Raw genomic sequence first — 24,619 nt, 5'->3', positions numbered from 1 at the left:
CTCTTATGTCTCAGTTTGTCCGTCTGGTCTCACTGGTCAAAAAACACAAAGCTGCTCACATTTCTCTCGTTTTTACACCCAGAATGATCAAAGTCCAAACTACTCTTACAGCTCGACATGTGTCTTCACTGTGCTGGACGTCCTCACATCTGTGTGTGAAGACATGATCACATGACTGTGTGCAGAAACTCACCACACACTCTCCGCTGATGTCACACTTATGGGCGTGGCCATTACATTCGCACTGCATACAGTTTCCTCCGAACAAAACTCCGCCCACTCTGTAGAAACCTGGCAGACAGTCCTAAAACGCGCGCACACACACACATATACACATATACACACAAACATACACACACACACACACACACACACACACACAGAAGCTGAGGTCGGTGCTCACATTCTTCTGGATTTTAAAGAGTCAAACTGAACAGGAAGTACCTCACAGGAAGTACCGCTGTAACCCCACGGACACTCGCATGTTTCCACGGCAGCCGCTCTGCTGCCAGATGCCGAGTCAGAAACTGCCACATCCAGGGACACTGTCCTGAGACTGAGACGGACACAAAGTTCATCTCATGAACATGACATCACTCTAAAGGTCACTGACCCCATGTTGACCTCTGTTCACATGTGACGTATGAAGAATAAGAACATACATCAAAGCAAATCTCACATCTGATTTAGGCCACATGTCTTCTCTGGATGATATTCACTGACCAGGTCATCAGATTAGGAAATAATCAGAATAATATTTAATAAACAGATTAAGATGTAATCAGAATAATATTTATTCATCAGATTAAGATGTCATCAGAATAAAGTTAAATAATCAAATTAAAATGTAATCAGAATAAGATTTAAAAACTGGATTAAGATGTAATAAGAATATTAAATAAATGAATTAAGAATCAATCAGATTAATCTGATTTAGGGCCCTGTCCCACTGGGGAGAGGATTAATTGCGCATTGTGGGCGTTCATGTCGTCTGCAACAAAAATGGCCAAAAATGACAAATGTCCCAGTATGAATTACGGATATATTAATAATATAGCGAATATATGATAAACAATCACGGTTATATAACGCATGTAGTGAGGAAACTGATCCGACACATTGAGATTATCACGGCAGTATTACAAGTGTATTATGAATGCGTCGCACACGTGTTGCGCGTGCACGGCATCTGCATTGCGGTGATAAAAGAAGCGCACTCGCTCCTTTCAGCATCACTATTCACACCAACAATACAGGCTCTGGAGTATTTGCTGGACTTGGACAAGTTGATCACAGAGTTATTGTTCATGTTGTCATGCGAGGGTTAACTGTTCATGAGTTTGGGGAGCGGGAGGGGGGAAGCCGCTCGGGGTGTGAGACGGTGTTTTGTTTTTTTGAGTGAGTTGTGGCTAAACAGCAACTCTTCCTTTTGTTGGTGTTAAATAAAAGTCCTGGATTGCAGCACTCAACAAAAATATAAACGCAACACTTTTGGTTTTGCTCCCATTTTGTATGAGATGAACTCAAAGATCTAAAACTTTTTCCACATACACAATATCACCATTTCTCTCAAATACTGTTCACAAACCAGTCTAAATCTGTGATAGTGAGCACTTCTCCTTTGCTGAGATAATCCATCCCACCTCACAGGTGTGCCATATCAAGATGCTGATTAGACACCATGATTAGTGCACAGGTGTGCCTTAGACTGCCCACAATAAAAGGCCACTCTGAAAGGAGCAGTTTTATCACACAGCACAATGCCACAGATGTCGCAAGATTTGAGGGAGCGTGCAATTGGCATGCTGACAGCAGGAATGTCAACCAGAGCTGTTGCTTGTGTATTGAATGTTCATTTCTCTACCATAAGCCGTCTCCAAAGGCGTTTCAGAGAATTTGGCAGTACATCCAACCAGCCTCACAACCGCAGACCACGTGTAACCACACCAGCCCAGGACCTCCACATCCAGCATGTTCACCTCCAAGATCGTCTGAGACCAGCCACTCGGGCAGCTGCTGAAACAATCGGTTTGCATAACCAAAGAATTTCTGCACAAACTGTCAGAAACCGTCTCAGGGAAGCTCATCTGCATGCTCGTCGTCCTCATCGGGGTCTCGACCTGACTCCAGTTCGTCGTCGTAACCGACTTGAGTGGACAAATGCTCACATTTGCTGGCGTTTGGCACGTTGGAGAGGTGTTCTCTTCATGAATGATGCGAAGGAGATGTGTTGCACTGCATGAGGCAAATGGTGGTCACACCAGATACTGACTGGTATCCCCCCCCCCCCCAATAAAACAAAACTGCATCTTTCAGAGTGGCCTTTTATTGTGGCCAGTCTAAGGCACACCTGTGCACTAATCATGGTGTCTAATCAACATCTTGATATGGCACACCTGTGAGGTGGGATGGATTATCTCAGCAAAGGAGAAGTGCTCACTATCACAGATTTAGACTGGTTTGTGAACAATATTTGAGGGAAATGGTGATATTGTGTATGTGGAAAAAGTTTTAGATCTTTGAGTTCATCTCATACAAAATGGGAGCAAAACCACAAGTGTTGCGTTTATATTTTTGTTGAGTATACATCTTTGTGGATCTACACAGCCAGACCGGCACTGACTGGCAGGTATATTGCTTTCTACCACATATAGTACTTTGGGTTTACGTGACGTATTTGTTATGCATTCACAGATTGTCCGCAAATCAGCTGCAAAGCAAATGTAATAAAAACGCTGTATTCGTGGCCAATCTGTATGCATTTGCTACAACATATTTTAGTTTGTGATGTGGACATGATGGGCACGATATACGAGGTCTGTGAGAAAAGTATTGTACCTTTTTATTTTATGCAAAAAATATATGGATTTGATTCATATGTTTTCACGTCAGCCAAGCTTGAACCTTCGTGCGCATGCGTGAGTTTTTCTACGCCTGTCGGTTGCGTCATTCGCCTGTGGGCAGGCTTTGAGTGAGCACTGGTGCACCCCTCTCGTCGTTGTTTCATTGCGAGGAAATGGCGGAATGATTTGGGCTTTTTTTCCATCAGAATTTTTTCAGAAACTGTTAGAGACTGGCAGCTGGAAACCATTCGAAAAATTTATCTGGCTTTCGGTGAAAATTTTACGGGCTTCACAGAGAATAAGGACTGTTACTACAGCTTTAAGGATGGCCTAGAATGGCGCACGGCGCGCCGCGCTCCGAGCCGCCATCGAGAGGCAGAAACCACCACATCATTTCTAAACGGATCGCTGTGTGGAGCCGGGACCGTCGTGTGCAATTTCTCTGGTTATCACAAGAGCTGGACATCAGCCATTTTCCGGCAGATTTCACTTTTAACAAGAGATTTTGTCATGGAAAGCTGCGCGGAGCCTTCGCGCGTCACGACCGATTTGCTGATGAAGCGAGAGAAAGAACACCTCCGTTTCGGAGTGCCAGAGGACAAGTTGGGACATGTCCAGCTCTCCACAATTTCTCTTATACTCACTCGACTGGTAAGCACTGAAAGCCGAGATAGACATGTCCCAACACAGCCATCCGTTTGGAAATGATGTAGTGGTTTCTGCCTCTCGATGGCGGCTCGGAGCGCAGCGCGCCATGCGTCATTGTGGGCCATCCTTAAAGCTGTAGTAACAGTCCTTATTCTCTGTGAAGCCCATAAAATTTTCACCGAAAGCCAGATAAATTTTTCTAATGGTTTCCAGCTGCCAGTCTCTAACAGTTTCTGAAAAAATTCTGATGGAAAAAAAGCCCAAATCATTCCGCCATTTCCTGACAATGAAACAATGACGAGAGGGGTGGAGCAGTGCTCACTCAAAGCCTGCCCACAGGCGAATGACGCAACCGACAGGCGTGGAAAAACTCACGCATGCGCACGAAGGTTCAAGCTTGGCTGACGTAAAAACATATGAATCAAATCCATATAGTTTTTGAAAAAAATAAAAAGGTACGATACTTTTCTCACAGACCTCGTATATCTGTTTTACACAGTCCCGGTCCGCTGCCAAGCTGCAAATCCCTGGCAGTTGTAGATATCAGCGGTTAACGGCAGATATACAGCGCATACAGTGAGTATGTATTGTGTATGAATTGAGTATATATGGAGTATGTGAGGCGGATGTTATCCGCATCCAGATTTTTGAACAGCTCAAAAATCCTGGCTGCGGACATGCGTGCCTCTGTGGATGATCACGGACGTGTTCGGATGAAGGCCAACTCATACAGGCATGTTACACGGATACTGCGGATATTTGGTGAATATGGGCCAATTTTGTGCGCAATCCATATGCAAATCCTCCTAAACACCAGTGGGACAGGACCCTAAGACACAGAACATTTAATAATCAAATCAAGACATAATCCGAATAATAATTAAAAACAACATGAACTGGAATCACAATAATATTTAATAATCAGATAAAGACATGATCAGAATAATATTTAAATATATGCCAATGCTAAAATACCCTCAGCCGTATGAGCATTTTGTTCTTTACAATTTACAGTTATTCAATTAATTATTAAGATCCCATTGATCCCATCGTGGTTGGCTCTCACTGCGGTATTGTATCACTTCCTGTTCCGGAGCACAGCGGTGTTTTTCTCTATCTGTTAGCTGTTTAATCTGTGCAGTTAGATTGATCTAGTTATCTAGATTACGATTTGTTTCCCAGTGTAATCTTTACGTGCCTTAACTAAAGCACTCCTTCTGCTGAATCACCTCTAAATTATTTACACATTATTCACTTTGCGTGTTTTTAGGAATCCGCTAGCTTAGCGTAGCTACTAGCTCTTAGCCGGTTTAGCATGGCGGCTTCTCCTGTCTCTCCCGCACTTTTCTGCTCTGGGTGTGAAATGTTTAGTTATTCCTCGGCCTCCTTTAGCAGTAATGGTACTTGTAATAAGTGTAGCTTATTCGTAGCTTTGGAGGCCAGGCTGGGCGAATTGGAGACTCGGCTCCGCACCGTGGAAAATTCTACAGCTAGCCAGGCCCCTGTAGTCGGTGCGGACCAAGGTAGCTTAGCCGCCGTTAGTTCCCCCCTGGCAGATCCCGAGCAGCCGGGAAAGCAGGCTGACTGGGTGACTGTGAGGAGGAAGCGTAGCCCTAAACAGAAGCCCCGTGTACACCGTCAACCCGTTCACATTTCTAACCGTTTTTCCCCACTCGACGACACACCCGCCGAGGATCAAACTCTGGTTATTGGCGACTCTGTTTTGAGAAATGTGAAGTTAGCGACACCAGCAACCATAGTCAATTGTCTTCCGGGGGCCAGAGCAGGCGACATTGAAGGAAATTTGAAACTGCTGGTTAAGGCTAAGCGTAAATTTGGTAAGATTGTAATTCACGTCGGCAGTAATGACACCCGGTTACGCCAATCAGAGGTCACTAAAATTAACATTAAATCGGTGTGTAACTTTGCAAAAACAATGTCGGACTCTGTAGTTTTCTCTGGGCCCCTCCCCAATCAGACCGGGAGTGACATGTTAGCCGCATGTTCTCCTTGAATTGCTGGCTGTCTGAGTGGTGTCCAAAAAATGAGGTGGGCTTCATAGATAATTGGCAAAGCTTCTGGGGAAAACCTGGTCTTGTTAGGAGAGACGGCATCCATCCCACTTTGGATGGAGCAGCTCTCATTTCTAGAAATCTGGCTAATTTTCTTAAATCCTCCAAACCGTGACTATCCAGGGTTGGGACCAGGAAGCAGAGGTGTAGTCTTACACACCTCTCTGCAGCTTCTCTCCCCCTGCCATCCCCTCATTACCCCATCCCTGTAGAGACGGTGCCTGCTCCCAGACCACCAATAACCAGCAAAAATCTATTTAAGCATAAAAATTCAAAAAGAAAAAAATAATATAGCACCTTCAACTGCACCACAGACTAAAACAGTTAAATGTGGTCTATTAAACATTAGGTCTCTCTCTTCTAAGTCCCTGTTGGTAAATGATATAATAATTGATCAACATATTGATTTATTCTGCCTAACAGAAACCTGGTTACAGCAGGATGAATATGTTAGTTTAAATGAGTCAACACCCCCGAGTCACACTAACTGTCAGAATGCTCGTAGCACGGGCCGGGGCGGAGGATTAGCAGCAATCTTCCATTCCAGCTTATTAATTAATCAAAAACCCAGACAGAGCTTTAATTCATTTGAAAGCTTGTCTCTTAGTCTTGTCCATCCAAATTGGAAGACCCAAAAACCAGTTTTATTTGTTATTATCTATCGTCCACCTGGTCGTTACTGTGAGTTTCTCTGTGAATTTTCAGACCTTTTGTCTGACTTAGTGCTTAGCTCAGATAAGATAATTATAGTGGGCGATTTTAACATCCACACAGATGCTGAGAATGACAGCCTCAACACTGCATTTAATCTATTATTAGACTCTATTGGCTTTGCTCAAAAAGTAAATGAGTCCACCCACCACTTTAATCATATCTTAGATCTTGTTCTGACTTATGGTATGGAAATAGAAGACTTAACAGTATTCCCTGAAAACTCCCTTCTGTCTGATCATTTTTTAATAACATTTACATTTACTCTGATGGACTACCCAGCAGTAGGGAATAAGTTTCATTACACTAGAAGTCTTTCAGAAAGCGCAGTAACTAGGTTTAAGGATATGATTCCTTCTTTATGTTCTCTAATGCCATATAACAACACAGTGCAGAGTAGCTACCTAAACTCTGTAAGGGAGATAGAGTATCTCGTCAATAGTTTTACATCCTCATTGAAGACAACTTTGGATGCTGTAGCTCCTCTGAAAAAGAGAGCTTTAAATCAGAAGTGTCTGACTCCATGGTATAGCTCTCAAACTCGTAGCTTAAAGCAGATAACCCGTAAGTTGGAGAGGAAATGGCGTCTCACTAATTTAGAAGATCTTCACTTAGCCTGGAAAAAGAGTCTGTTGCTCTATAAAAAAGCCCTCCGTAAAGCTAGGACATCTTTCTACTCATCACTAATTGAAGAAAATAAGAACAACCCCAGGTTTCTTTTCAGCACTGTAGCCAGGCTGACAAAGAGTCAGAGCTCTATTGAGCTGAGTATTCCATTATCTTTAACTAGTAATGAGTTCATGACTTTCTTTGCTAACAAAATTTTAACTATTAGAGAAAAAATTACTCATAACCATCCCAAAGACGTATCGTTATCTTTGGCTGCTTTCAGTGATGCCGGTATTTGGTTAGACTCTTTCTCTCCGATTGTTCTGTCTGAGTTATTTTCATTAGTTACTTCATCCAAACCATCAACATGTTTATTAGACCCCATTCCTACCAGGCTGCTCAAGGAAGCCCTACCATTATTTAATGCTTCGATCTTAAATATGATCAATCTATCTTTGTTAGTTGGCTATGTACCACAGGCTTTTAAGGTGGCAGTAATTAAACCATTACTTAAAAAGCCATCACTTGACCCAGCTATCTTAGCTAATTATAGGCCAATCTCCAACCTTCCTTTTCTCTCAAAAATTCTTGAAAGGGTAGTTGTAAAACAGCTAACTGATCATCTGCAGAGGAATGGTCTATTTGAAGAGTTTCAGTCAGGTTTTAGAATTCATCATAGTACAGAAACAGCATTAGTGAAGGTTACAAATGATCTTCTTATGGCCTCGGACAGTGGACTCATCTCTGTGCTTGTTCTGTTAGACCTCAGTGCTGCTTTTGATACTGTTGACCATAAAATTTTATTACAGAGATTAGAGCATGCCATAGGTATTAAAGGCACTGCGCTGCGGTGGTTTGAATCATATTTGTCTAATAGATTACAATTTGTTCATGTAAATGGGGAATCTTCTTCACAGACTAAAGTTAATTATGGAGTTCCACAAGGTTCTGTGCTAGGACCAATTTTATTCACTTTATATATGCTTCCCTTAGGCAGTATTATTAGACGGTATTGCTTAAATTTTCATTGTTACGCAGATGATACCCAGCTTTATCTATCCATGAAGCCAGAGGACACACACCAATTAGCTAAACTGCAGGATTGTCTTACAGACATAAAGACATGGATGACCTCTAATTTCCTGCTTTTAAACTCAGATAAAACTGAAGTTATTGTACTTGGCCCCACAAATCTTAGAAACATGGTGTCTAACCAGATCCTTACTCTGGATGGCATTACCCTGACCTCTAGTAATACTGTGAGAAATCTTGGAGTCATTTTTGATCAGGATATGTCATTCAAAGCGCATATTAAACAAATATGTAGGACTGCTTTTTTGCATTTACGCAATATCTCTAAAATCAGAAAGGTCTTGTCTCAGAGTGATGCTGAAAAACTAATTCATGCATTTATTTCCTCTAGGCTGGACTATTGTAATTCATTATTATCAGGTTGTCCTAAAAGTTCCCTAAAAAGCCTTCAGTTAATTCAAAATGCTGCAGCTAGAGTGCTGACGGGGACTAGAAGGAGAGAGCATATCTCACCCATATTGGCCTCTCTTCATTGGCTTCCTGTTAATTCTAGAATAGAATTTAAAATTCTTCTTCTTACTTATAAGGTTTTGAATAATCAGGTCCCATCTTATCTTAGGGACCTCGTAGTACCATATCACCCCAATAGAGCGCTTCGCTCTCAGACTGCAGGCTTACTTGTAGTTCCTAGGGTTTGTAAGAGTAGAATGGGAGGCAGAGCCTTCAGCTTTCAGGCTCCTCTCCTGTGGAACCAGCTCCCAATTCAGATCAGGGAGACAGACACCCTCTCTACTTTTAAGATTAGGCTTAAAACTTTCCTTTTGCTAAAGCTTATAGTTAGGGCTGGATCAGGTGACCCTGAACCATCCCTTAGTTATGCTGCTATAGACTTAGACTGCTGGGGGGTTCCCATGATGCACTGTTTCTTTCTCTTTTTGCTCTGTATGCACCACTCTGCATTTAATCATTAGTGATCGATCTCTGCTCCCCTCCACAGCATGTCTTTTTCCTGGTTCTCTCCCTCAGCCCCAACCAGTCCCAGCAGAAGACTGCCCCTCCCTGAGCCTGGTTCTGCTGGAGGTTTCTTCCTGTTAAAAGGGAGTTTTTCCTTCCCACTGTAGCCAAGTGCTTGCTCACAGGGGGTCGTTTTGACCGTTGGGGTTTTACATCATTATTGTATGGCCTTGCCTTACAATATAAAGCGCCTTGGGGCAACTCTTTGTTGTGATTTGGCGCTATATAAAAAAATTGATTGATTGAATTGATTGTCTTAAGTACAATTTGTACATGTTCAATAAAGCCCCTCGTTCAATCAATCAAAATAATACCTACATTTTAACGGTATCTGCAGGAGGCCTTGCGTGTGTGCGTTTGTGCGTGTGTACATGAGGTTTTGACAAGAGTGGATGTTATGAGTAGAGTGAAAGAGTGGATGTTATGCAAATCAAGGAATATTTGTAGATTACCCACTGTGCATCTGCTGGTATTAATGAGACAAATTTAACTCCATAGGAAGTTAGCTCTGAGTTTGTGGAAGTTAGCATGCACGCTTATGGCGCAAAATGTCTTGTAAAGGTGTAGAAGTATTTATTTCTCGCTAGCTTTTACATAATATATGACAAAGAGGTTATATTTACTCACAAACGAAACTGAGTTTTACAACTAGCTACCAGCCTGTGACGTCACCATGCTAACGTTCGCTAAATTCCACTGTTACAGGAGTTTTTGTCATGAAAAGAAGAGCGTAGGCTTCGCGCGTCATGGTGGTGCAGCATGGCGCACAGTAACGCCGTGATGAAGCCTCACGGGACATGTTCTGGCATGTCCAGGCACATCCACAATTTCTCGGATAATCACTCGATGGAAAAACCACCGACAGCTGTCTGAACACCATCTCAAAGCCGTCCTGTGAGACCAAAACGGAGGTGGTTTTGTCTCGCTCCAGTAGCGAATCCATCGTGATGCGCGAAGCCTCCGCTCGGCTTTCCATGACAAAATCTCTTGTTAAAAGTGAAATCTGTCGGAAAATGGTTGATGTCCAGCTCTTGTGATAACCAGAGAAATGGCACACGATGGTCACGGATCCATACAGCCATCCGTTTAGAAATGAAATGGTCGTTCAGCCTGTCGATGGCGGCTTCGGAGCGCGGTGCACCCCACAGCCGCTGGGGGCCATCCTTAAAGCGACAGTAATACTCCTTATTCTCTACCAAGCTCGTAACATTTTCACCATAAGCCAGATAAATTTTTCTAATGGTTTCCAGCTGCCAGTCTCTAACAGTTTCTGAAAAAATTCTGATGGAAAAAAGCCCAAATCATTCCGCCATTTCCTGGCAATGAAACAACGACGAAGGGGCTGGACCACTCCTCACTCAAAGCCTGCTCACAGGCGAATGATACAACCAACAGGCGTGGAAAAACTCATGCGCACGAGGGTTCAAGTTTGTCTGACGCAATCACACGTGATTCAAATCCATATGGTTTTTGAAAAAAATAATAAGGTCGGATACTTTTCTAATAGACCTTGTATTTGGCTTTGATATTGAGATACGATAATTTGGCCACATCGTGCAGCCCTACTGTCAACTAGTTGAAAAGTTTGAATATTAATTTACATCTACATTTAAAAAAAAATGGTTAAAGTGGCAGGGGGTTAAGAGGGCTGTAGTTAGGGGAGTCTGGGGATCTTTTAGTCATGCTAATGCTCCCTAGAAGCATTTACTGAAAATAAAGAGAGAAGGATCAATCAATCAATTTTATTTATATAGCGCCAAATCACAACAAACAGTTGCCCCAAGGTGCTTTATATTGTAAGGCAAGGCCATACAATAATTACGTAAAAACCCCAACGGTCAAAATGACCCCCTGTGAGCAAGCACTTGGCGACAGTGGGAAGGAAAAACTCCCTTTTAACAGGAAGAAACCTCCAGCAGAACCAGGCTCAGGGAGGGGCAGTCTTCTGCTGGGACTGGTTGGGGCTGAGGGAGAGAACCAGGAAAAAGACATGCTGTGGAGGGGAGCAGAGATCGATCACTAATGATTAAATGCAGAGTGGTGCATACAGAGCAAAAAGAGAAAGAAACACTCAGTGCATCATGGGAACCCCCCAGCAGTCTAAGTCTATAGCAGCATAACTAAGGGATGGTTCAGGGTCACCTGATCCAGCCCTAACTATAAGCTTTAGCAAAAAGGAAAGTTTTAAGCCTAATCTTAAAAGTAGAGAGGGTGTCTGTCTCCCTGATCTGAATTGGGAGCTGGTTCCACAGGAGAGGAGCCTGAAAGCTGAAGGCTCTGCCTCCCATTCTACTCTTACAAACCCTAGGAACTACAAGTAAGCCTGCAGTCTGAGAGCGAAGCGCTCTATTGGGGTGATATGGTACTATGAGGTCCCTAAGATAAGATGGGACCTTATTATTCAAAACCTTATAAGTAAGAAGAAGAATTTTAAATTCTATTCTAGAATTAACAGGAAGCCAATGAAGAGAGGCCAATATGGGTGAGATATGCTCTCTCCTTCTAGTCCCCGTCAGTACTCTAGCTGCAGCATTTTGAATTAACTGAAGGCTTTTCAGGGAACTTTTAGGACAACCTGATAATAATGAATTACAATAGTCCAGCCTAGAGGAAATAAATGTGTTATGTGGGCCGCCTGAAGAGGAGGTACTGCTGGCCCACCACCAGAGGGCGCCCTGCCTGAAGTGCGGGCTTCAGGCACGAGAGGGCGCTGCCGCCACGGACACAGCCGGGAGTGACAGCTGTTACTCATTACTTCCTGACAGCTGTCACTCATTCTTCATCATCTCACTCCATAAAACCCAGACGTCATCTCCACCTCATCGCCGAGATATCATACTTCATTGGAGGTAATATCCTCAGCCGTTTTGTGTTACAATATTATTTGTATATTGTGAGTGTTTGCAGGAGTACCGGTACCTCTGTCGGTGGAAGCTGAGAGAGCGCTAGAAGGCACTCTTTTCCCCTGAGGAATTACTACAGTACTCTGCAAGTTATAGAGTGAGAGGTGGAGGTGGCATTCCCACCGTTATTGTTACTGGGTGTGCACACACCTACACTTGACTGTCTTTGTTCTCGCCAGCAGTACCAGATCCGACAGTCGGGGACGGTGATCACCTGGGAATTCGGGACTTGGCGGCTCCAGTATTCACCAGGTTTGGTGGTGGCGGAAATCGTGTGGTTCCGGCTCTTCTCCGGACAGATGTCTTCTATCCTCGAGCCTGCCTACACGTCACCTTTGTGATTTGACTGTAATTATATTCTGAGATTGTCTGTATTTAGTTGTGCACATTTCACAACATTAAATTGTTACTTTTTGGCTCATCTACTGACCGTTCATTTGCGCCCCCTGTTGTGGGTCCGTGTCACTACACTTTCACAACAAAATGCATGAATTAGTTTTTCAGCATCACTCTGAGACAAGACCTTTCTAATTTTAGAGATATTGCGTAAATGCAAAAAAGCAGTCCTACATATTTGTTTAATATGCGCATTGAATGACATATCCTGATCAAAAATGACTCCAAGATTTCTCACAGTATTACTAGAGGTCAGGGTAATGCCATCCAGAGTAAGGATCTGGTTAGACACCATGTTTCTAAGATTTGTGGGGCCAAGTACAATAACTTCAGTTTTATCTGAGTTTAAAAGCAGGAAATTAGAGGTCATCCATGTCTTTATGTCTGTAAGACAATCCTGCAGTTTAGCTAATTGGTGTGTGTCCTCTGGCTTCATGGATAGATAAAGCTGGGTATCATCTGCGTAACAATGAAAATTTAAGCAATGCCGTCTAATAATACTGCCTAAGGGAAGCATGTATAAAGTGAATAAAATTGGTCCTAGCACAGAACCTTGTGGAACTCCATAATTAACCTTAGTCTGTGAAGAAGATTCCCCATTTACATGAACAAATTGTAATCTATTAGATAAATATGATTCAAACCACCACAGCGCAGTGCCTTTAATACCTATGGCATGCTCTAATCTCTGTAATAAAATTTATGGTCAACAGTATCAAAAGCAGCACTGAGGTCTAACAGAACAAGCACAGAGATGAGTCCACTGTCTGAGGCCATAAGAAGATCATTTGTAACCTTCACTAATGCTGTTTCTGTACTATGATGAATTCTAAAACCTGACTGAAACTCTTCAAATAGACCATTCCTCTGCAGATGATCAGTTAGCTGTTTTACAACTACCCTTTCAAGAATTTTTGAGAGAAAAGGAAGGTTGGAGATTGGCCTATAATTAGCTAAGATAGCTGGGTCAAGTGATGGCTTTTTAAGTAATGGTTTAATTACTGCCACCTTAAAAGCCTGTGGTACATAGCCAACTTTATAAAGATAGATTGATCATATTTAAGATCGAAGCATTAAATAATGGTAGGGCTTCCTTGAGCAGCCTGGTAGGAATGGGGTCTAATAGACATGTTGATGGTTTGGATGAAGTAACTAATGAAAATAACTCAGACAGAACAATCGGAGAGAAAGAGTCTAACCAAATACCGGCATCACTGAAAGCAGCCAAAGATAACGATACGTCTTTGGGATGGTTATGAGTAATTTTTTCTCTAATAGTTAAAATTTTATTAGCAAAGAAAGTCATGAAGTCATTACTAGTTAAAGTTAAAGGAATACTCGGCTCAATAGAGCTCTGACTCTTTGTCAGCCTGGCTACAGTGCTGAAAAGAAACCTGGGGTTGTTCTTATTTTCTTCAATTAGTGATGAGTAGTAAGATGTCCTAGCTTTATGGAGGGCTTTTTTGTAGAGCAACAGACTCTTTTTCCAGGCTAAGTGAAGATCTTCTAAATTAGTGAGACGCCATTTCCTCTCCAACTTACGGGTTATCTGCTTTAAGCTGCGAGTTTGTGAGTTATACCACGGAGTCAGGCACTTCTGATTTACAGCTCTCTTTTTCAGAGGAGCTACAGCATCCAAAGTTGTCTTCAATGAGGATGTAAAACTACTGACGAGATACTCTATCTCACTAAATGGGATTGTGAGGACTTTCCAGGCATGTGAGATGCAAATAAAGAAAACTAGTTAAAATGGAGGGGGTTGAGAGGGCTGTAGTTGGGGTGTGTGGGGGGTGAAGCTCCCAATAAACTGAAAGTTTTTAGCCATGCTAATGCTCCCCAGAAGCATTTACTGAAAAAAAGTCTGAAGCACCTAAATGGAACAGTGAGATGCTGAAGAGCTTCACTCGTTCATGTCTGCGACATACACATATTAATCAGATTAAGACATAAGCAAAATGATATTTATTCATCGGATTAAGATGTAATCAGAATACAGTTAAATAATCAAATTAAAATTTAATCAGAAAACATTTAAAAATTGGATTAAGACATAATAAGAATATTTATTATTCTGATTAAGATACAGAACATGTAGTCATCAAATTAAGATGTAATCAGAATAATATTTAAAAATCAGATAAAGACATAAACAGAATAATATTTAATAAAAATCAGATAAAGACGTAATCAAACTAATACTTTAAATCACATCATCAGAATAATATGTAATAATCTGATTGAGATGTATCTGCTGTTATCATATTAATCTAATCAGATTACTCTCACCGTAACGGCCCATCAGCAGAGTCATTCAAGTGAACTCTGACCCTTAGAGATGTCACATCAGCCAGGACGAACAAAAGGTCATCACGGGTCACGTGTTCTCCTGTGTCCACGTCCACAAAATGCTGTGGAACTATCACCATGGCAACAGAACGCTCAAGTAGCGGAGAAAGCAGCAGAAGGACGGGAGGTGACAGACAGAGGGCCTGCCCGTTACCCTGGAGACGGGAGACAAATCAGGTCATCCTGCTGTAAGACGCCATGTTTGTAGTTCTCCTGATTCACGACTTCAGGTTTGCTTTACCTCAATGATGACATCAGAGTGGGCGGGGAGAAAATGGTCGTTATTGTCCAATGGGACGTCATAGAGGACAGAGTAGTTCAAAAAACCTCCAAAGGACACGAGCTGAAGACGGACAGGTGACGCATCAACCATCTGCTGTTAAAAGACTTAAAAGACAATCAGAAAACAACAAAACAACAGCTGACCTTGTTGCCAAGGAAACCGAGAGGGGCCAGCCATGACAGAAGGTGTTGGTGGGCGTGGCTTAATGATGTGTTGACAGAGAGAGTGAGGTCATTGTCACGAATGACTGGTGTGAAGACAGGTCGCGAGGGGCGGAGCAAAGCATCGACGTGAACCACCTGATCAAGTAGACAGAAAGTCCTTTTGTTACATTCATGGTCATGCGTCATCTCTCATGTGTGCAGGTGTGTGGGCAGGACCTGTGCTGCGGACCAATCAGAGCTCTCGCAGACATCAGAGACGCCAAAGCAGAAACAGTCGGTGCAGCCGAGCGGGTCGGCGTCCTGAAGGTTGTAGAATCCAGGTTTACACCGCTCACAGTTGGCACCCATCACGTTGACCTGAGGACGACAGCGGCGGCTGAGCACGCGCACAGTAATGTCGGCGGCCAGCAGGGGGAGCAGCTCTTACCTTGCAGACGCAGGCCCTGCAGGGGTCGCTGTTGATGCTGCCTGCCAGGTTACACTCACAGCGGGTGCATTGAGGGAAACCTCTGAATCCAAATGCACAGCGATCGCAGCGCCGACCCGCAAAGCCACGTTTACACACACACTGACCTGCACATGTTAAGAACACACCGCCGTCACATGCACAGTCTGCCACGCTGATGGGCTGCTCCTCCCCAAAGACTAAAACTCTAAATAAGTGTATCAGCACAACCAGTCTGAAGGAACATCAGTTAGACCGAGTTTAAACCAACACATTTAAAGAGTTTACAATCTGAAACCAGTTTCAACCAGTAGTGAAATATTTTAAACATGTTAACTTTGAGTTTGTTGGTTTAGAAAACACAGTGGTAAGTTAATAGTGCAGTGAGTGCAGCCGCTGACGTCCCTGCAGCGTCTCCTAGTGGTGAGATGAGTGTAATCACCTGGCTGCGGTCCGTCTCTGGAGCAGACTGCAGACTCGGAGCCCGTCAGGTCGCAGTCACACTCGACACACGGAGAGTCGGCATAAGGAGACACCTACAGACACACCACAGCCCAACTCAGAACCACTGATATGAGCAGAACCGGCCCCGAACCGCACCGCAGGAGCTCAGCTTCATGAACAGTTTTTACATGTGGAAACACTAATAAATTACTCTGAAACACAAAACACATGTCACTCGACCCCTGGACCTGGATGACCTGCTCACCAACAGGGGTGTGGCTTCATTCAGAAAAGAGAAGCTCCTCTATAACAAGGTGTGCACATAACTGGTGCTCAGGTGCTCATGTGTGCTTTGGTATTGTTTGCAGGATTTTTGCCTCTGCAATCCGACTCCAGATAAAGCGGAAGAAAATGGATGGATGGATGTTTTTTTTTACCTCTGCACGCCTGTAGTATTGTTTGCAGTATATATATATATATATATATATATATATATATATATATATATATATATATATATATATATATATATATATATATATATATATAAAACCTCTGCATGTCTGCAGAATTGTTTGCAGTACAGCTTGTTTGTTTATTATCTCTGTGTGTCTGTAGTATTTTTTTAACCTCTGCATCTCTGTAGTATTGTATTTAGTAGTTTTTTTCGCTGCATGTCTGAAGTATTGTTTGGAGTATTCATTTTTATTTTTAACCTCTGCATGTCTGTAGTATTGTGTGCAGTACTTTTACCTCTGGTCCCAAGGTTGTTACAGCTGGGGTGGTAGTGGGGACAAGATCCCACTACCTAAAAAGTGCTCCCATATGGCGTGTGTCTAAGCCCGGCGGAACTGCTTCTACTGACAGGAGAAGGGGTGAAGGTGGGTCTCTGGCACCTCAAAACCAGTTGCTTTGGGTAGATGGAACTCATCAGCCCAGGAAAGCAGTTCACTGAGGAGAAGGAAATTCTGATCTCAAACCTCCAGGTGCCTTGTGGCCATATCCAGTCTTGGACACAGACAGTCTTGTAAACCTCAAGGAACAATCCGGAGTCGGAGTCCCTAAAGTGGTCTGTTGCTGAACTTCAGCACTTTCTCAGCAACTCCTGTGATGCTGCCACAGCCAAACTGCATTGGCTTCTGTCTTTGCTTTGGACCACAGTGACAGTGTGGAGAGGGGGGCCTGCTGCATGGGCAACAGCGGATGTTCCATATTAGCCTGCGCAGGCTTTGTAGCACCACTGGAGAGGACACTCCAGCGTCATTGCAAGATGTTGGCACAACACGAGAAGTGGCAGATTATTGGTTAAAATCTCACCTGTTTGGCGAAAGAAACAAGTGCCAGGGGTCACTTCTGACAGTTGGAGGAATCATCGCATCTTATTAGACAGCTACCGCCCGCCTTAAGCTGGGCAACCCCCAGCCAGTAAGGTGCTGTCTCGCCATGGCCTGTTTGCTCCACTGGGTGCGTGAAGCTTAGAGTAAACCTCGAAAGGCAAGCCACAAATTCAGCACCAGTGATGCAGCGAGGACACGCACATTCAAAACACATAAAAGGTGTGCTGGATCAAGAAAACATTTCCAAACTGCCCTTCCTCATCAGAAATGTCACGTCTTGTTGAATAAAGCTTTTTTATATGGGAGCGCTGTGTTGGTGCAGATCATTCTATTTCTATTTTTGGTACAAATTCAGCACCAGGCAACAAGAACAAAAGAAGGCACCAACGCTCTTCGGGTTCTTCTTCGCTATGCTCCTCCAGTACGCACTGAAGGATTCCATTGTGTGTACATTCACACCAGTGCCACCAGCAAGCTCTTCAACACTGCCTGACTTTGCGCCAAGACTAAGGTTGTGGAGGTACTCATCCATGAGATGCTCTTTGCCGATGATGCAGCCTTGACATCACAGGCGGCCTGCAGCAGCTTGTTAGTTGCCTCTCTCATGCCTGCAAGGAGTTTGGACTGACCATCAGTCTGAAGAAGACAAATGCCATGACGCAAGGCACAGTTGCTCCCCTTAACATTGACACTGATGGCTACAGCCTGAAAGTTGTGGAGACTTCACATAGCTTGTGTCGACCAAGTTGTTTGCAACTTGTTGTTTCCCCTCTAAATGTCTGTAGTTTTGATTGCAATATGTTTTACCTTTGCATGTCTGTAATATCCATCAGTGCACGTCTCACAGTTGATGCCGGCAGTGTTTTGTTTGCAGTCAGTGCAGACTCCGCCCCCGTGGCGGACGCCGTGGCTGTTGAGGCTCAGCCTCATATCTGCGACTGTCTGGTTATAGTAACAGTCGTCGGCCTTGTTGTGGCAGTTGCACTCTGACAGACAGACAGAGAGCCATGTTACACTATAACAGACAGACAGCCATGTTACACTGTGACAGACAGACAGCCATGTTACACTCTGACAGACAGACAGCCATGTTACACTATAACAGACAGACAGCCATGTTACACTCTGACAGACAGACAGCTACGTTACACTATAACAGACAGACAGCCATGTTACACTCTGACAGACAGACAGCCATGTTACACCATAACAGACAGACAGCCATATTACACTCTGACAGACAGACACCTACATTACACTATAACAGACAGTCATGTTACACTATAACAGACAGACAGCCATGTTACACTCTGACAGACAACTACGTTACACTATAAAAGACAGACAGCCATGGTACACTCTGACAGACAGACAGCCATGTTACACTATAACAGACAGACAGCCATGTTACACTATAACAGACAGCCATGTTACACTATAACAGACAGACAGTCATGTTACACTCTGACAGACAGAAAGTCATGTTAAACTCTGACAGACAGATAGACAGACATGTTAAACTCTGACAGACAGACAGACATGTTACACTCTGACAGAGAGACAGTCATGTTAAACTCTGACAGACAGACAGCCATGTTACACTCTGACAGACAGCCATGTTAAACTCTGACAGACAGACAGCCACGTTACACTCTGACAGACAGACAGCCACATTACACTCTGACAGACAGACAGCCACATTACACTCTGGCAGACAGCCATGTTAAAGTCTGACAGACAGACAGCCACGTTACACTCTGACAGACAGCCACGTTACACTCTGACAGACAGACAGCCATGTTACACTCTGACAGACAGACAGTCATGTTAAACTCTGACAGACAGCCACGTTACACTCTGACAGACAGACAGCCATGTTAAACTCTGACAGACAGACAGTCATGTTACACTCTGACAGACAGTCATGTTAAACTCTGACAGACAGACAGTCATGTTACACTCTGACAGACAGAAAGTCATGTTAAACTCTGACAGACAGATAGACAGACATGTTAAACTCTGACAGACAGCCATGTTAAACTCTGACAGACAGACAGCCATGTTACACTCTGACAGACAGACAGCCACGTTACACTCTGACAGACAGCCATGTTACACTCTGACAGACAGCCATGTTACACTCTGACAGACAGACAGCCACATTACACTCTGGAAGAAAGCCATGTTAAAGTCTGACAGACAGACAGCTACGTTACACTCTGACAGACAGACAGTCATGTTAAACTCTGACAGACAGACAGACATTCATGTTACACTCTGACAGACAGACAGACATTCATGTTACACTCTGACAGACAGACAGTCATGTTAAACTCTGACAGACAGATAGACAGACATGTTACACTCTGACAGACAGACAGACAGTCATGTTAAACTCTGACAGACAGACAGACATGTTACACTCTGACAGACAGACAGTCATGTTAAACTCTGACAGACAGACAGACAGACATGTTACACTCTGACAGACAGACAGCCATGTTAAACTCTGACAGACAGATAGACAGACATGTTAAACTCTGACAGACAGACAGCCACGTTACACTCTGACAGACAGACAGCCACATTACACTCTGACAGACAGCCATGTTAAAGTCTGACAGACAGACAGCAACATTACACTGTGACAGAGAGACAGTCATGTTACACTCTGACAGACAGACAGCCACATTACACTCTGACAGACAGCCATGTTAAACTCTGACAGACATACAGTCATGTTAAACTCTGACAGACAGCCACGTTACACTCTGACAGACAGCCATGTTACACTCTGACAGACATACAGCCATGTTACACTCTGACAGACATACAGCCACATTACACTCTGACAGACAGCCATGTTAAACTCTGACAGACATACAGTCATGTTAAACTCTGACAGACAGCCACGTTACACTCTGACAGACAGCCATGTTACACTCTGACAGACATACAGCCATGTTACACTCTGACAGACATACAGCCACGTTACACTCTGACAGACAGCCATGTTACACTCTGACAGACAGACAGTCATGTTAAACTCTGACAGACAGACAGTCATTGTACACTCTGACAGACAGACAGCCAACCACGTTACACTCTGACAGACAGACAGACATGTCACACTTTGACAGACAGCTACGTTACACTCTGACAGACAGACAGTCACGTTACACTCTGACAGACAGACAGCCACGTTATACTCTGACAGACAGACAGACAGTCATGTTACACTCTGACAGACAGACAGCCATGTTAAACTCTGATAGACAGACAGCCATGTTAAACTCTGACAGACAGACAGACAGACATGTTACACTCTGACAGACAGACAGCCAACCACGTTAAACTCTGACAGACAGACAGACAGACATGTTACACTCTGACAGACAGACAGCCAACCACGTTAAACTCTGACAGACAGATAGACAGTCATGTTACACTCTGACAGACAGACAGCCAACCACATTAAACTGACAGACAGCCAGCCATGTTACACTTTGACAGACAGACAGCTACATTACACTCTGACAGACAGACATACAGCCGTGTCACACTTTGACAGACAGACAGCTACGTTACACTCTGACAGACAGACAGACAGCCGTGTCACACTTTGACAGACAGACAGCTACGTTACACTCTGACAGACAGACAGTCATGTTACACTCTGACAGACAGACAGCCACGTTATACTCTGACAGACAGCCATGTTACACTCTGACAGACATACAGCCATGTTACACTCTGACAGACATACAGCCACGTTACACTCTGACAGACAGCCATGTTACACTCTGACAGACAGACAGTCATGTTAAACTCTGACAGACAGACAGTCATTGTACACTCTGACAGACAGACAGCCAACCACGTTACACTCTGACAGACAGACAGACATGTCACACTTTGACAGACAGCTACGTTACACTCTGACAGACAGACAGTCACGTTACACTCTGACAGACAGACAGCCACGTTATACTCTGACAGACAGACAGACAGTCATGTTACACTCTGACAGACAGACAGCCATGTTAAACTCTGATAGACAGACAGCCATGTTAAACTCTGACAGACAGACAGACAGACATGTTACACTCTGACAGACAGACAGCCAACCACGTTAAACTCTGACAGACAGACAGACAGACATGTTACACTCTGACAGACAGACAGCCAACCACGTTAAACTCTGACAGACAGATAGACAGTCATGTTACACTCTGACAGACAGACAGCCAACCACATTAAACTGACAGACAGCCAGCCATGTTACACTTTGACAGACAGACAGCTACGTTACACTCTGACAGACAGACAGTCATGTTACACTCTGACAGACAGACAGCCACGTTATACTCTGACAGACAGACAGACAGTCATGTTACACTCTGATAGACAGACAGTCATGTTACACTCTGACAGACAGACAGACAGCCGTGTCACACTTTGACAGACAGACAGCTACGTTACACTCTGACAGACAGACAGTCATGTTACACTCTGACAGACAGACAGCCACGTTATACTCTGACAGACAGACAGACAGTCATGTTACACTCTGATAGACAGACAGTCATGTTAAACTCTGACAGACAGACAGCCAACCACGTTAAACTCTGACAGACAGACAGCTATGTCACACTCTGACAGACAGACAGCTACGTTACACTCTGACAGACAGACAGTCATGTTAAACTCAGACAGACAGCCCACCACGTTAAACTCTGACAGACAGACAGCCATGTCACACTTTGACAGACAGACAGCTACGTTACACTCTGACAGACAGACAGTCATGTTACACTCTGACAGACAGCCAGCCATGTTATACTCTGATAGACAGATAGACAGACATGTTACACTCTGACAGACAGCCATGTTAAACTCTGACAGACATACAGTCATGTTAAACTCTGACAGACAGACAGCCATGTTACACTCTGACAGACAGCCACGTTACACTCTGACAGACAGCCATGTTACACTCTGACAGACAGACAGTCATGTTAAACTCTGACAGACAGACAGTCATGTTACACTCTGACAGACAGACAGCCAATCACGTTAAACTCTGACAGACAGACAGACATGTCACACTTTGACAGACAGACAGCTACGTTACACTCTGACAGACAGACAGTCATGTTACACTCTGACAGACAGACAGCCACGTTATACTCTGACAGACAGACAGACAGTCATGTTACACTCTGATAGACAGACAGTCGTGTTAAATTCTGACAGACAGACAGTCATATTACACTCTGACAGACAGACAGCCAACCACGTTAAACTCTGACAGACAGACAGCCATGTCACACTTTGACAGACAGACAGCTACGTTACACTCTGACAGACAGACAGTCATGTTACACTCTGACAGACAGTCATGTTACACTCTGACAGACAGACAGCAACGTTACACTCTGACAGACAGCCAGTCATGTTACACTCTGACAGACAGACAGCCACATTACACTCTGACAGACAGCCATGTTACACTCTGACAGACACACAGCCATGTTACACTTTGACAGACAGACAGACAGACAGACAGACAGTCATGTTACACTCTGACAGACACACAGCTATGTTACACTTTGACAGACAGACAGACAGACAGTCATGTTAAACTCTGACAGACAGACAGTCATGTTACACTCTGACAGACAAACAGACAGTCATGTTACACTCTGACAGACAGACAGTCATGTTAAACTCTGACAGATAGTCATGTTACACTCTGACAGACAGACAGTCATGTTACACTCTGACAGACAGACAGCCAACCACGTTAAACTCTGACAGACAGACAGCCATGTCACACTTTGACAGACAGACAGCTACGTTACACTCTGACAGACAGACAGTCATGTTAAACTCAGACAGACAGCCCACCACGTTAAACTCTGACAGACAGACAGCCATGTCACACTTTGACAGACAGACAGCTACGTTACACTCTGACAGACAGACAGTCATGTTACACTCTGACAGACAGCCAGCCATGTTATACTCTGATAGACAGATAGACAGACATGTTACACTCTGACAGACAGCCATGTTAAACTCTGACAGACATACAGTCATGTTAAACTCTGACAGACAGACAGCCATGTTACACTCTGACAGACAGCCACGTTACACTCTGACAGACAGCCATGTTACACTCTGACAGACAGACAGTCATGTTAAACTCTGACAGACAGACAGTCATGTTACACTCTGACAGACAGACAGCCAATCACGTTAAACTCTGACAGACAGACAGACATGTCACACTTTGACAGACAGACAGCTACGTTACACTCTGACAGACAGACAGTCATGTTACACTCTGACAGACAGACAGCCACGTTATACTCTGACAGACAGACAGACAGTCATGTTACACTCTGATAGACAGACAGTCGTGTTAAATTCTGACAGACAGACAGTCATATTACACTCTGACAGACAGACAGCCAACCACGTTAAACTCTGACAGACAGACAGCCATGTCACACTTGACAGACAGACAGCTACGTTACACTCTGACAGACAGACAGTCATGTTACACTCTGACAGACAGTCATGTTACACTCTGACAGACAGACAGCAACGTTACACTCTGACAGACAGCCAGTCATGTTACACTCTGACAGACAGACAGCCACATTACACTCTGACAGACAGCCATGTTACACTCTGACAGACACACAGCCATGTTACACTTTGACAGACAGACAGACAGACAGACAGACAGTCATGTTACACTCTGACAGACACACAGCTATGTTACACTTTGACAGACAGACAGACAGACAGTCATGTTAAACTCTGACAGACAGACAGTCATGTTACACTCTGACAGACAAACAGACAGTCATGTTACACTCTGACAGACAGACAGTCATGTTAAACTCTGACAGATAGTCATGTTACACTCTGACAGACAGACAGTCATGTTACACTCTGACAGACAGACAGCCAACCACGTTAAACTCTGACAGACAGACAGCCATGTCACACTTTGACAGACAGACAGCTACGTTACACTCTGACAGACAGACAGTCACGTTACACTCTGACAGACAGACAGTCATGTTAAACTCTGATAGACAGACAGCCATGTTAAACTCTGACAGACAGACAGCCATGTTAAACTCTGACAGACAGATAGACAGTCATGTTACACTCTGACAGACAGACAGCCAACCACGTTAAACTCTGACAGACAGACAGCCATGTTACACTTTGACAGACAGACAGCTACATTACACTCTGACAGACAGACAGACAGCCACGTTACACTCTGACAGACAGACAGACAGCCATGTCACACTTTGACAGACAGACAGCTACGTTACACTCTGACAGA

At 43.8% G+C, this 24,619-nt stretch overlaps 1 protein-coding gene across 1 annotated transcript in view; it reads right to left on the bottom strand.

The window, feature by feature from the left end:
* Positions 1-24,619, bottom strand: part of lama1 (laminin, alpha 1) — a 309,926-nt gene that overhangs the window by 225,137 nt on the left and 60,170 nt on the right. Inside the window, 9 exon segments of the mRNA XM_034180072.1 lie at positions 194-304; positions 445-556; positions 14,515-14,729; positions 14,816-14,917; positions 15,001-15,156; positions 15,238-15,378; positions 15,449-15,605; positions 15,908-16,002; positions 18,055-18,233. Coding sequence (XP_034035963.1) covers positions 194-304; positions 445-556; positions 14,515-14,729; positions 14,816-14,917; positions 15,001-15,156; positions 15,238-15,378; positions 15,449-15,605; positions 15,908-16,002; positions 18,055-18,233 — 1,268 coding nt within the window.

Source organism: Thalassophryne amazonica, chromosome 1 (genome assembly GCF_902500255.1).
Source record: "Thalassophryne amazonica chromosome 1, fThaAma1.1, whole genome shotgun sequence".
NCBI classification, from domain to species: Eukaryota; Metazoa; Chordata; class Actinopteri; order Batrachoidiformes; family Batrachoididae; genus Thalassophryne; species Thalassophryne amazonica.
This window is presented reverse-complemented; position numbering and strand designations above follow the sequence as displayed.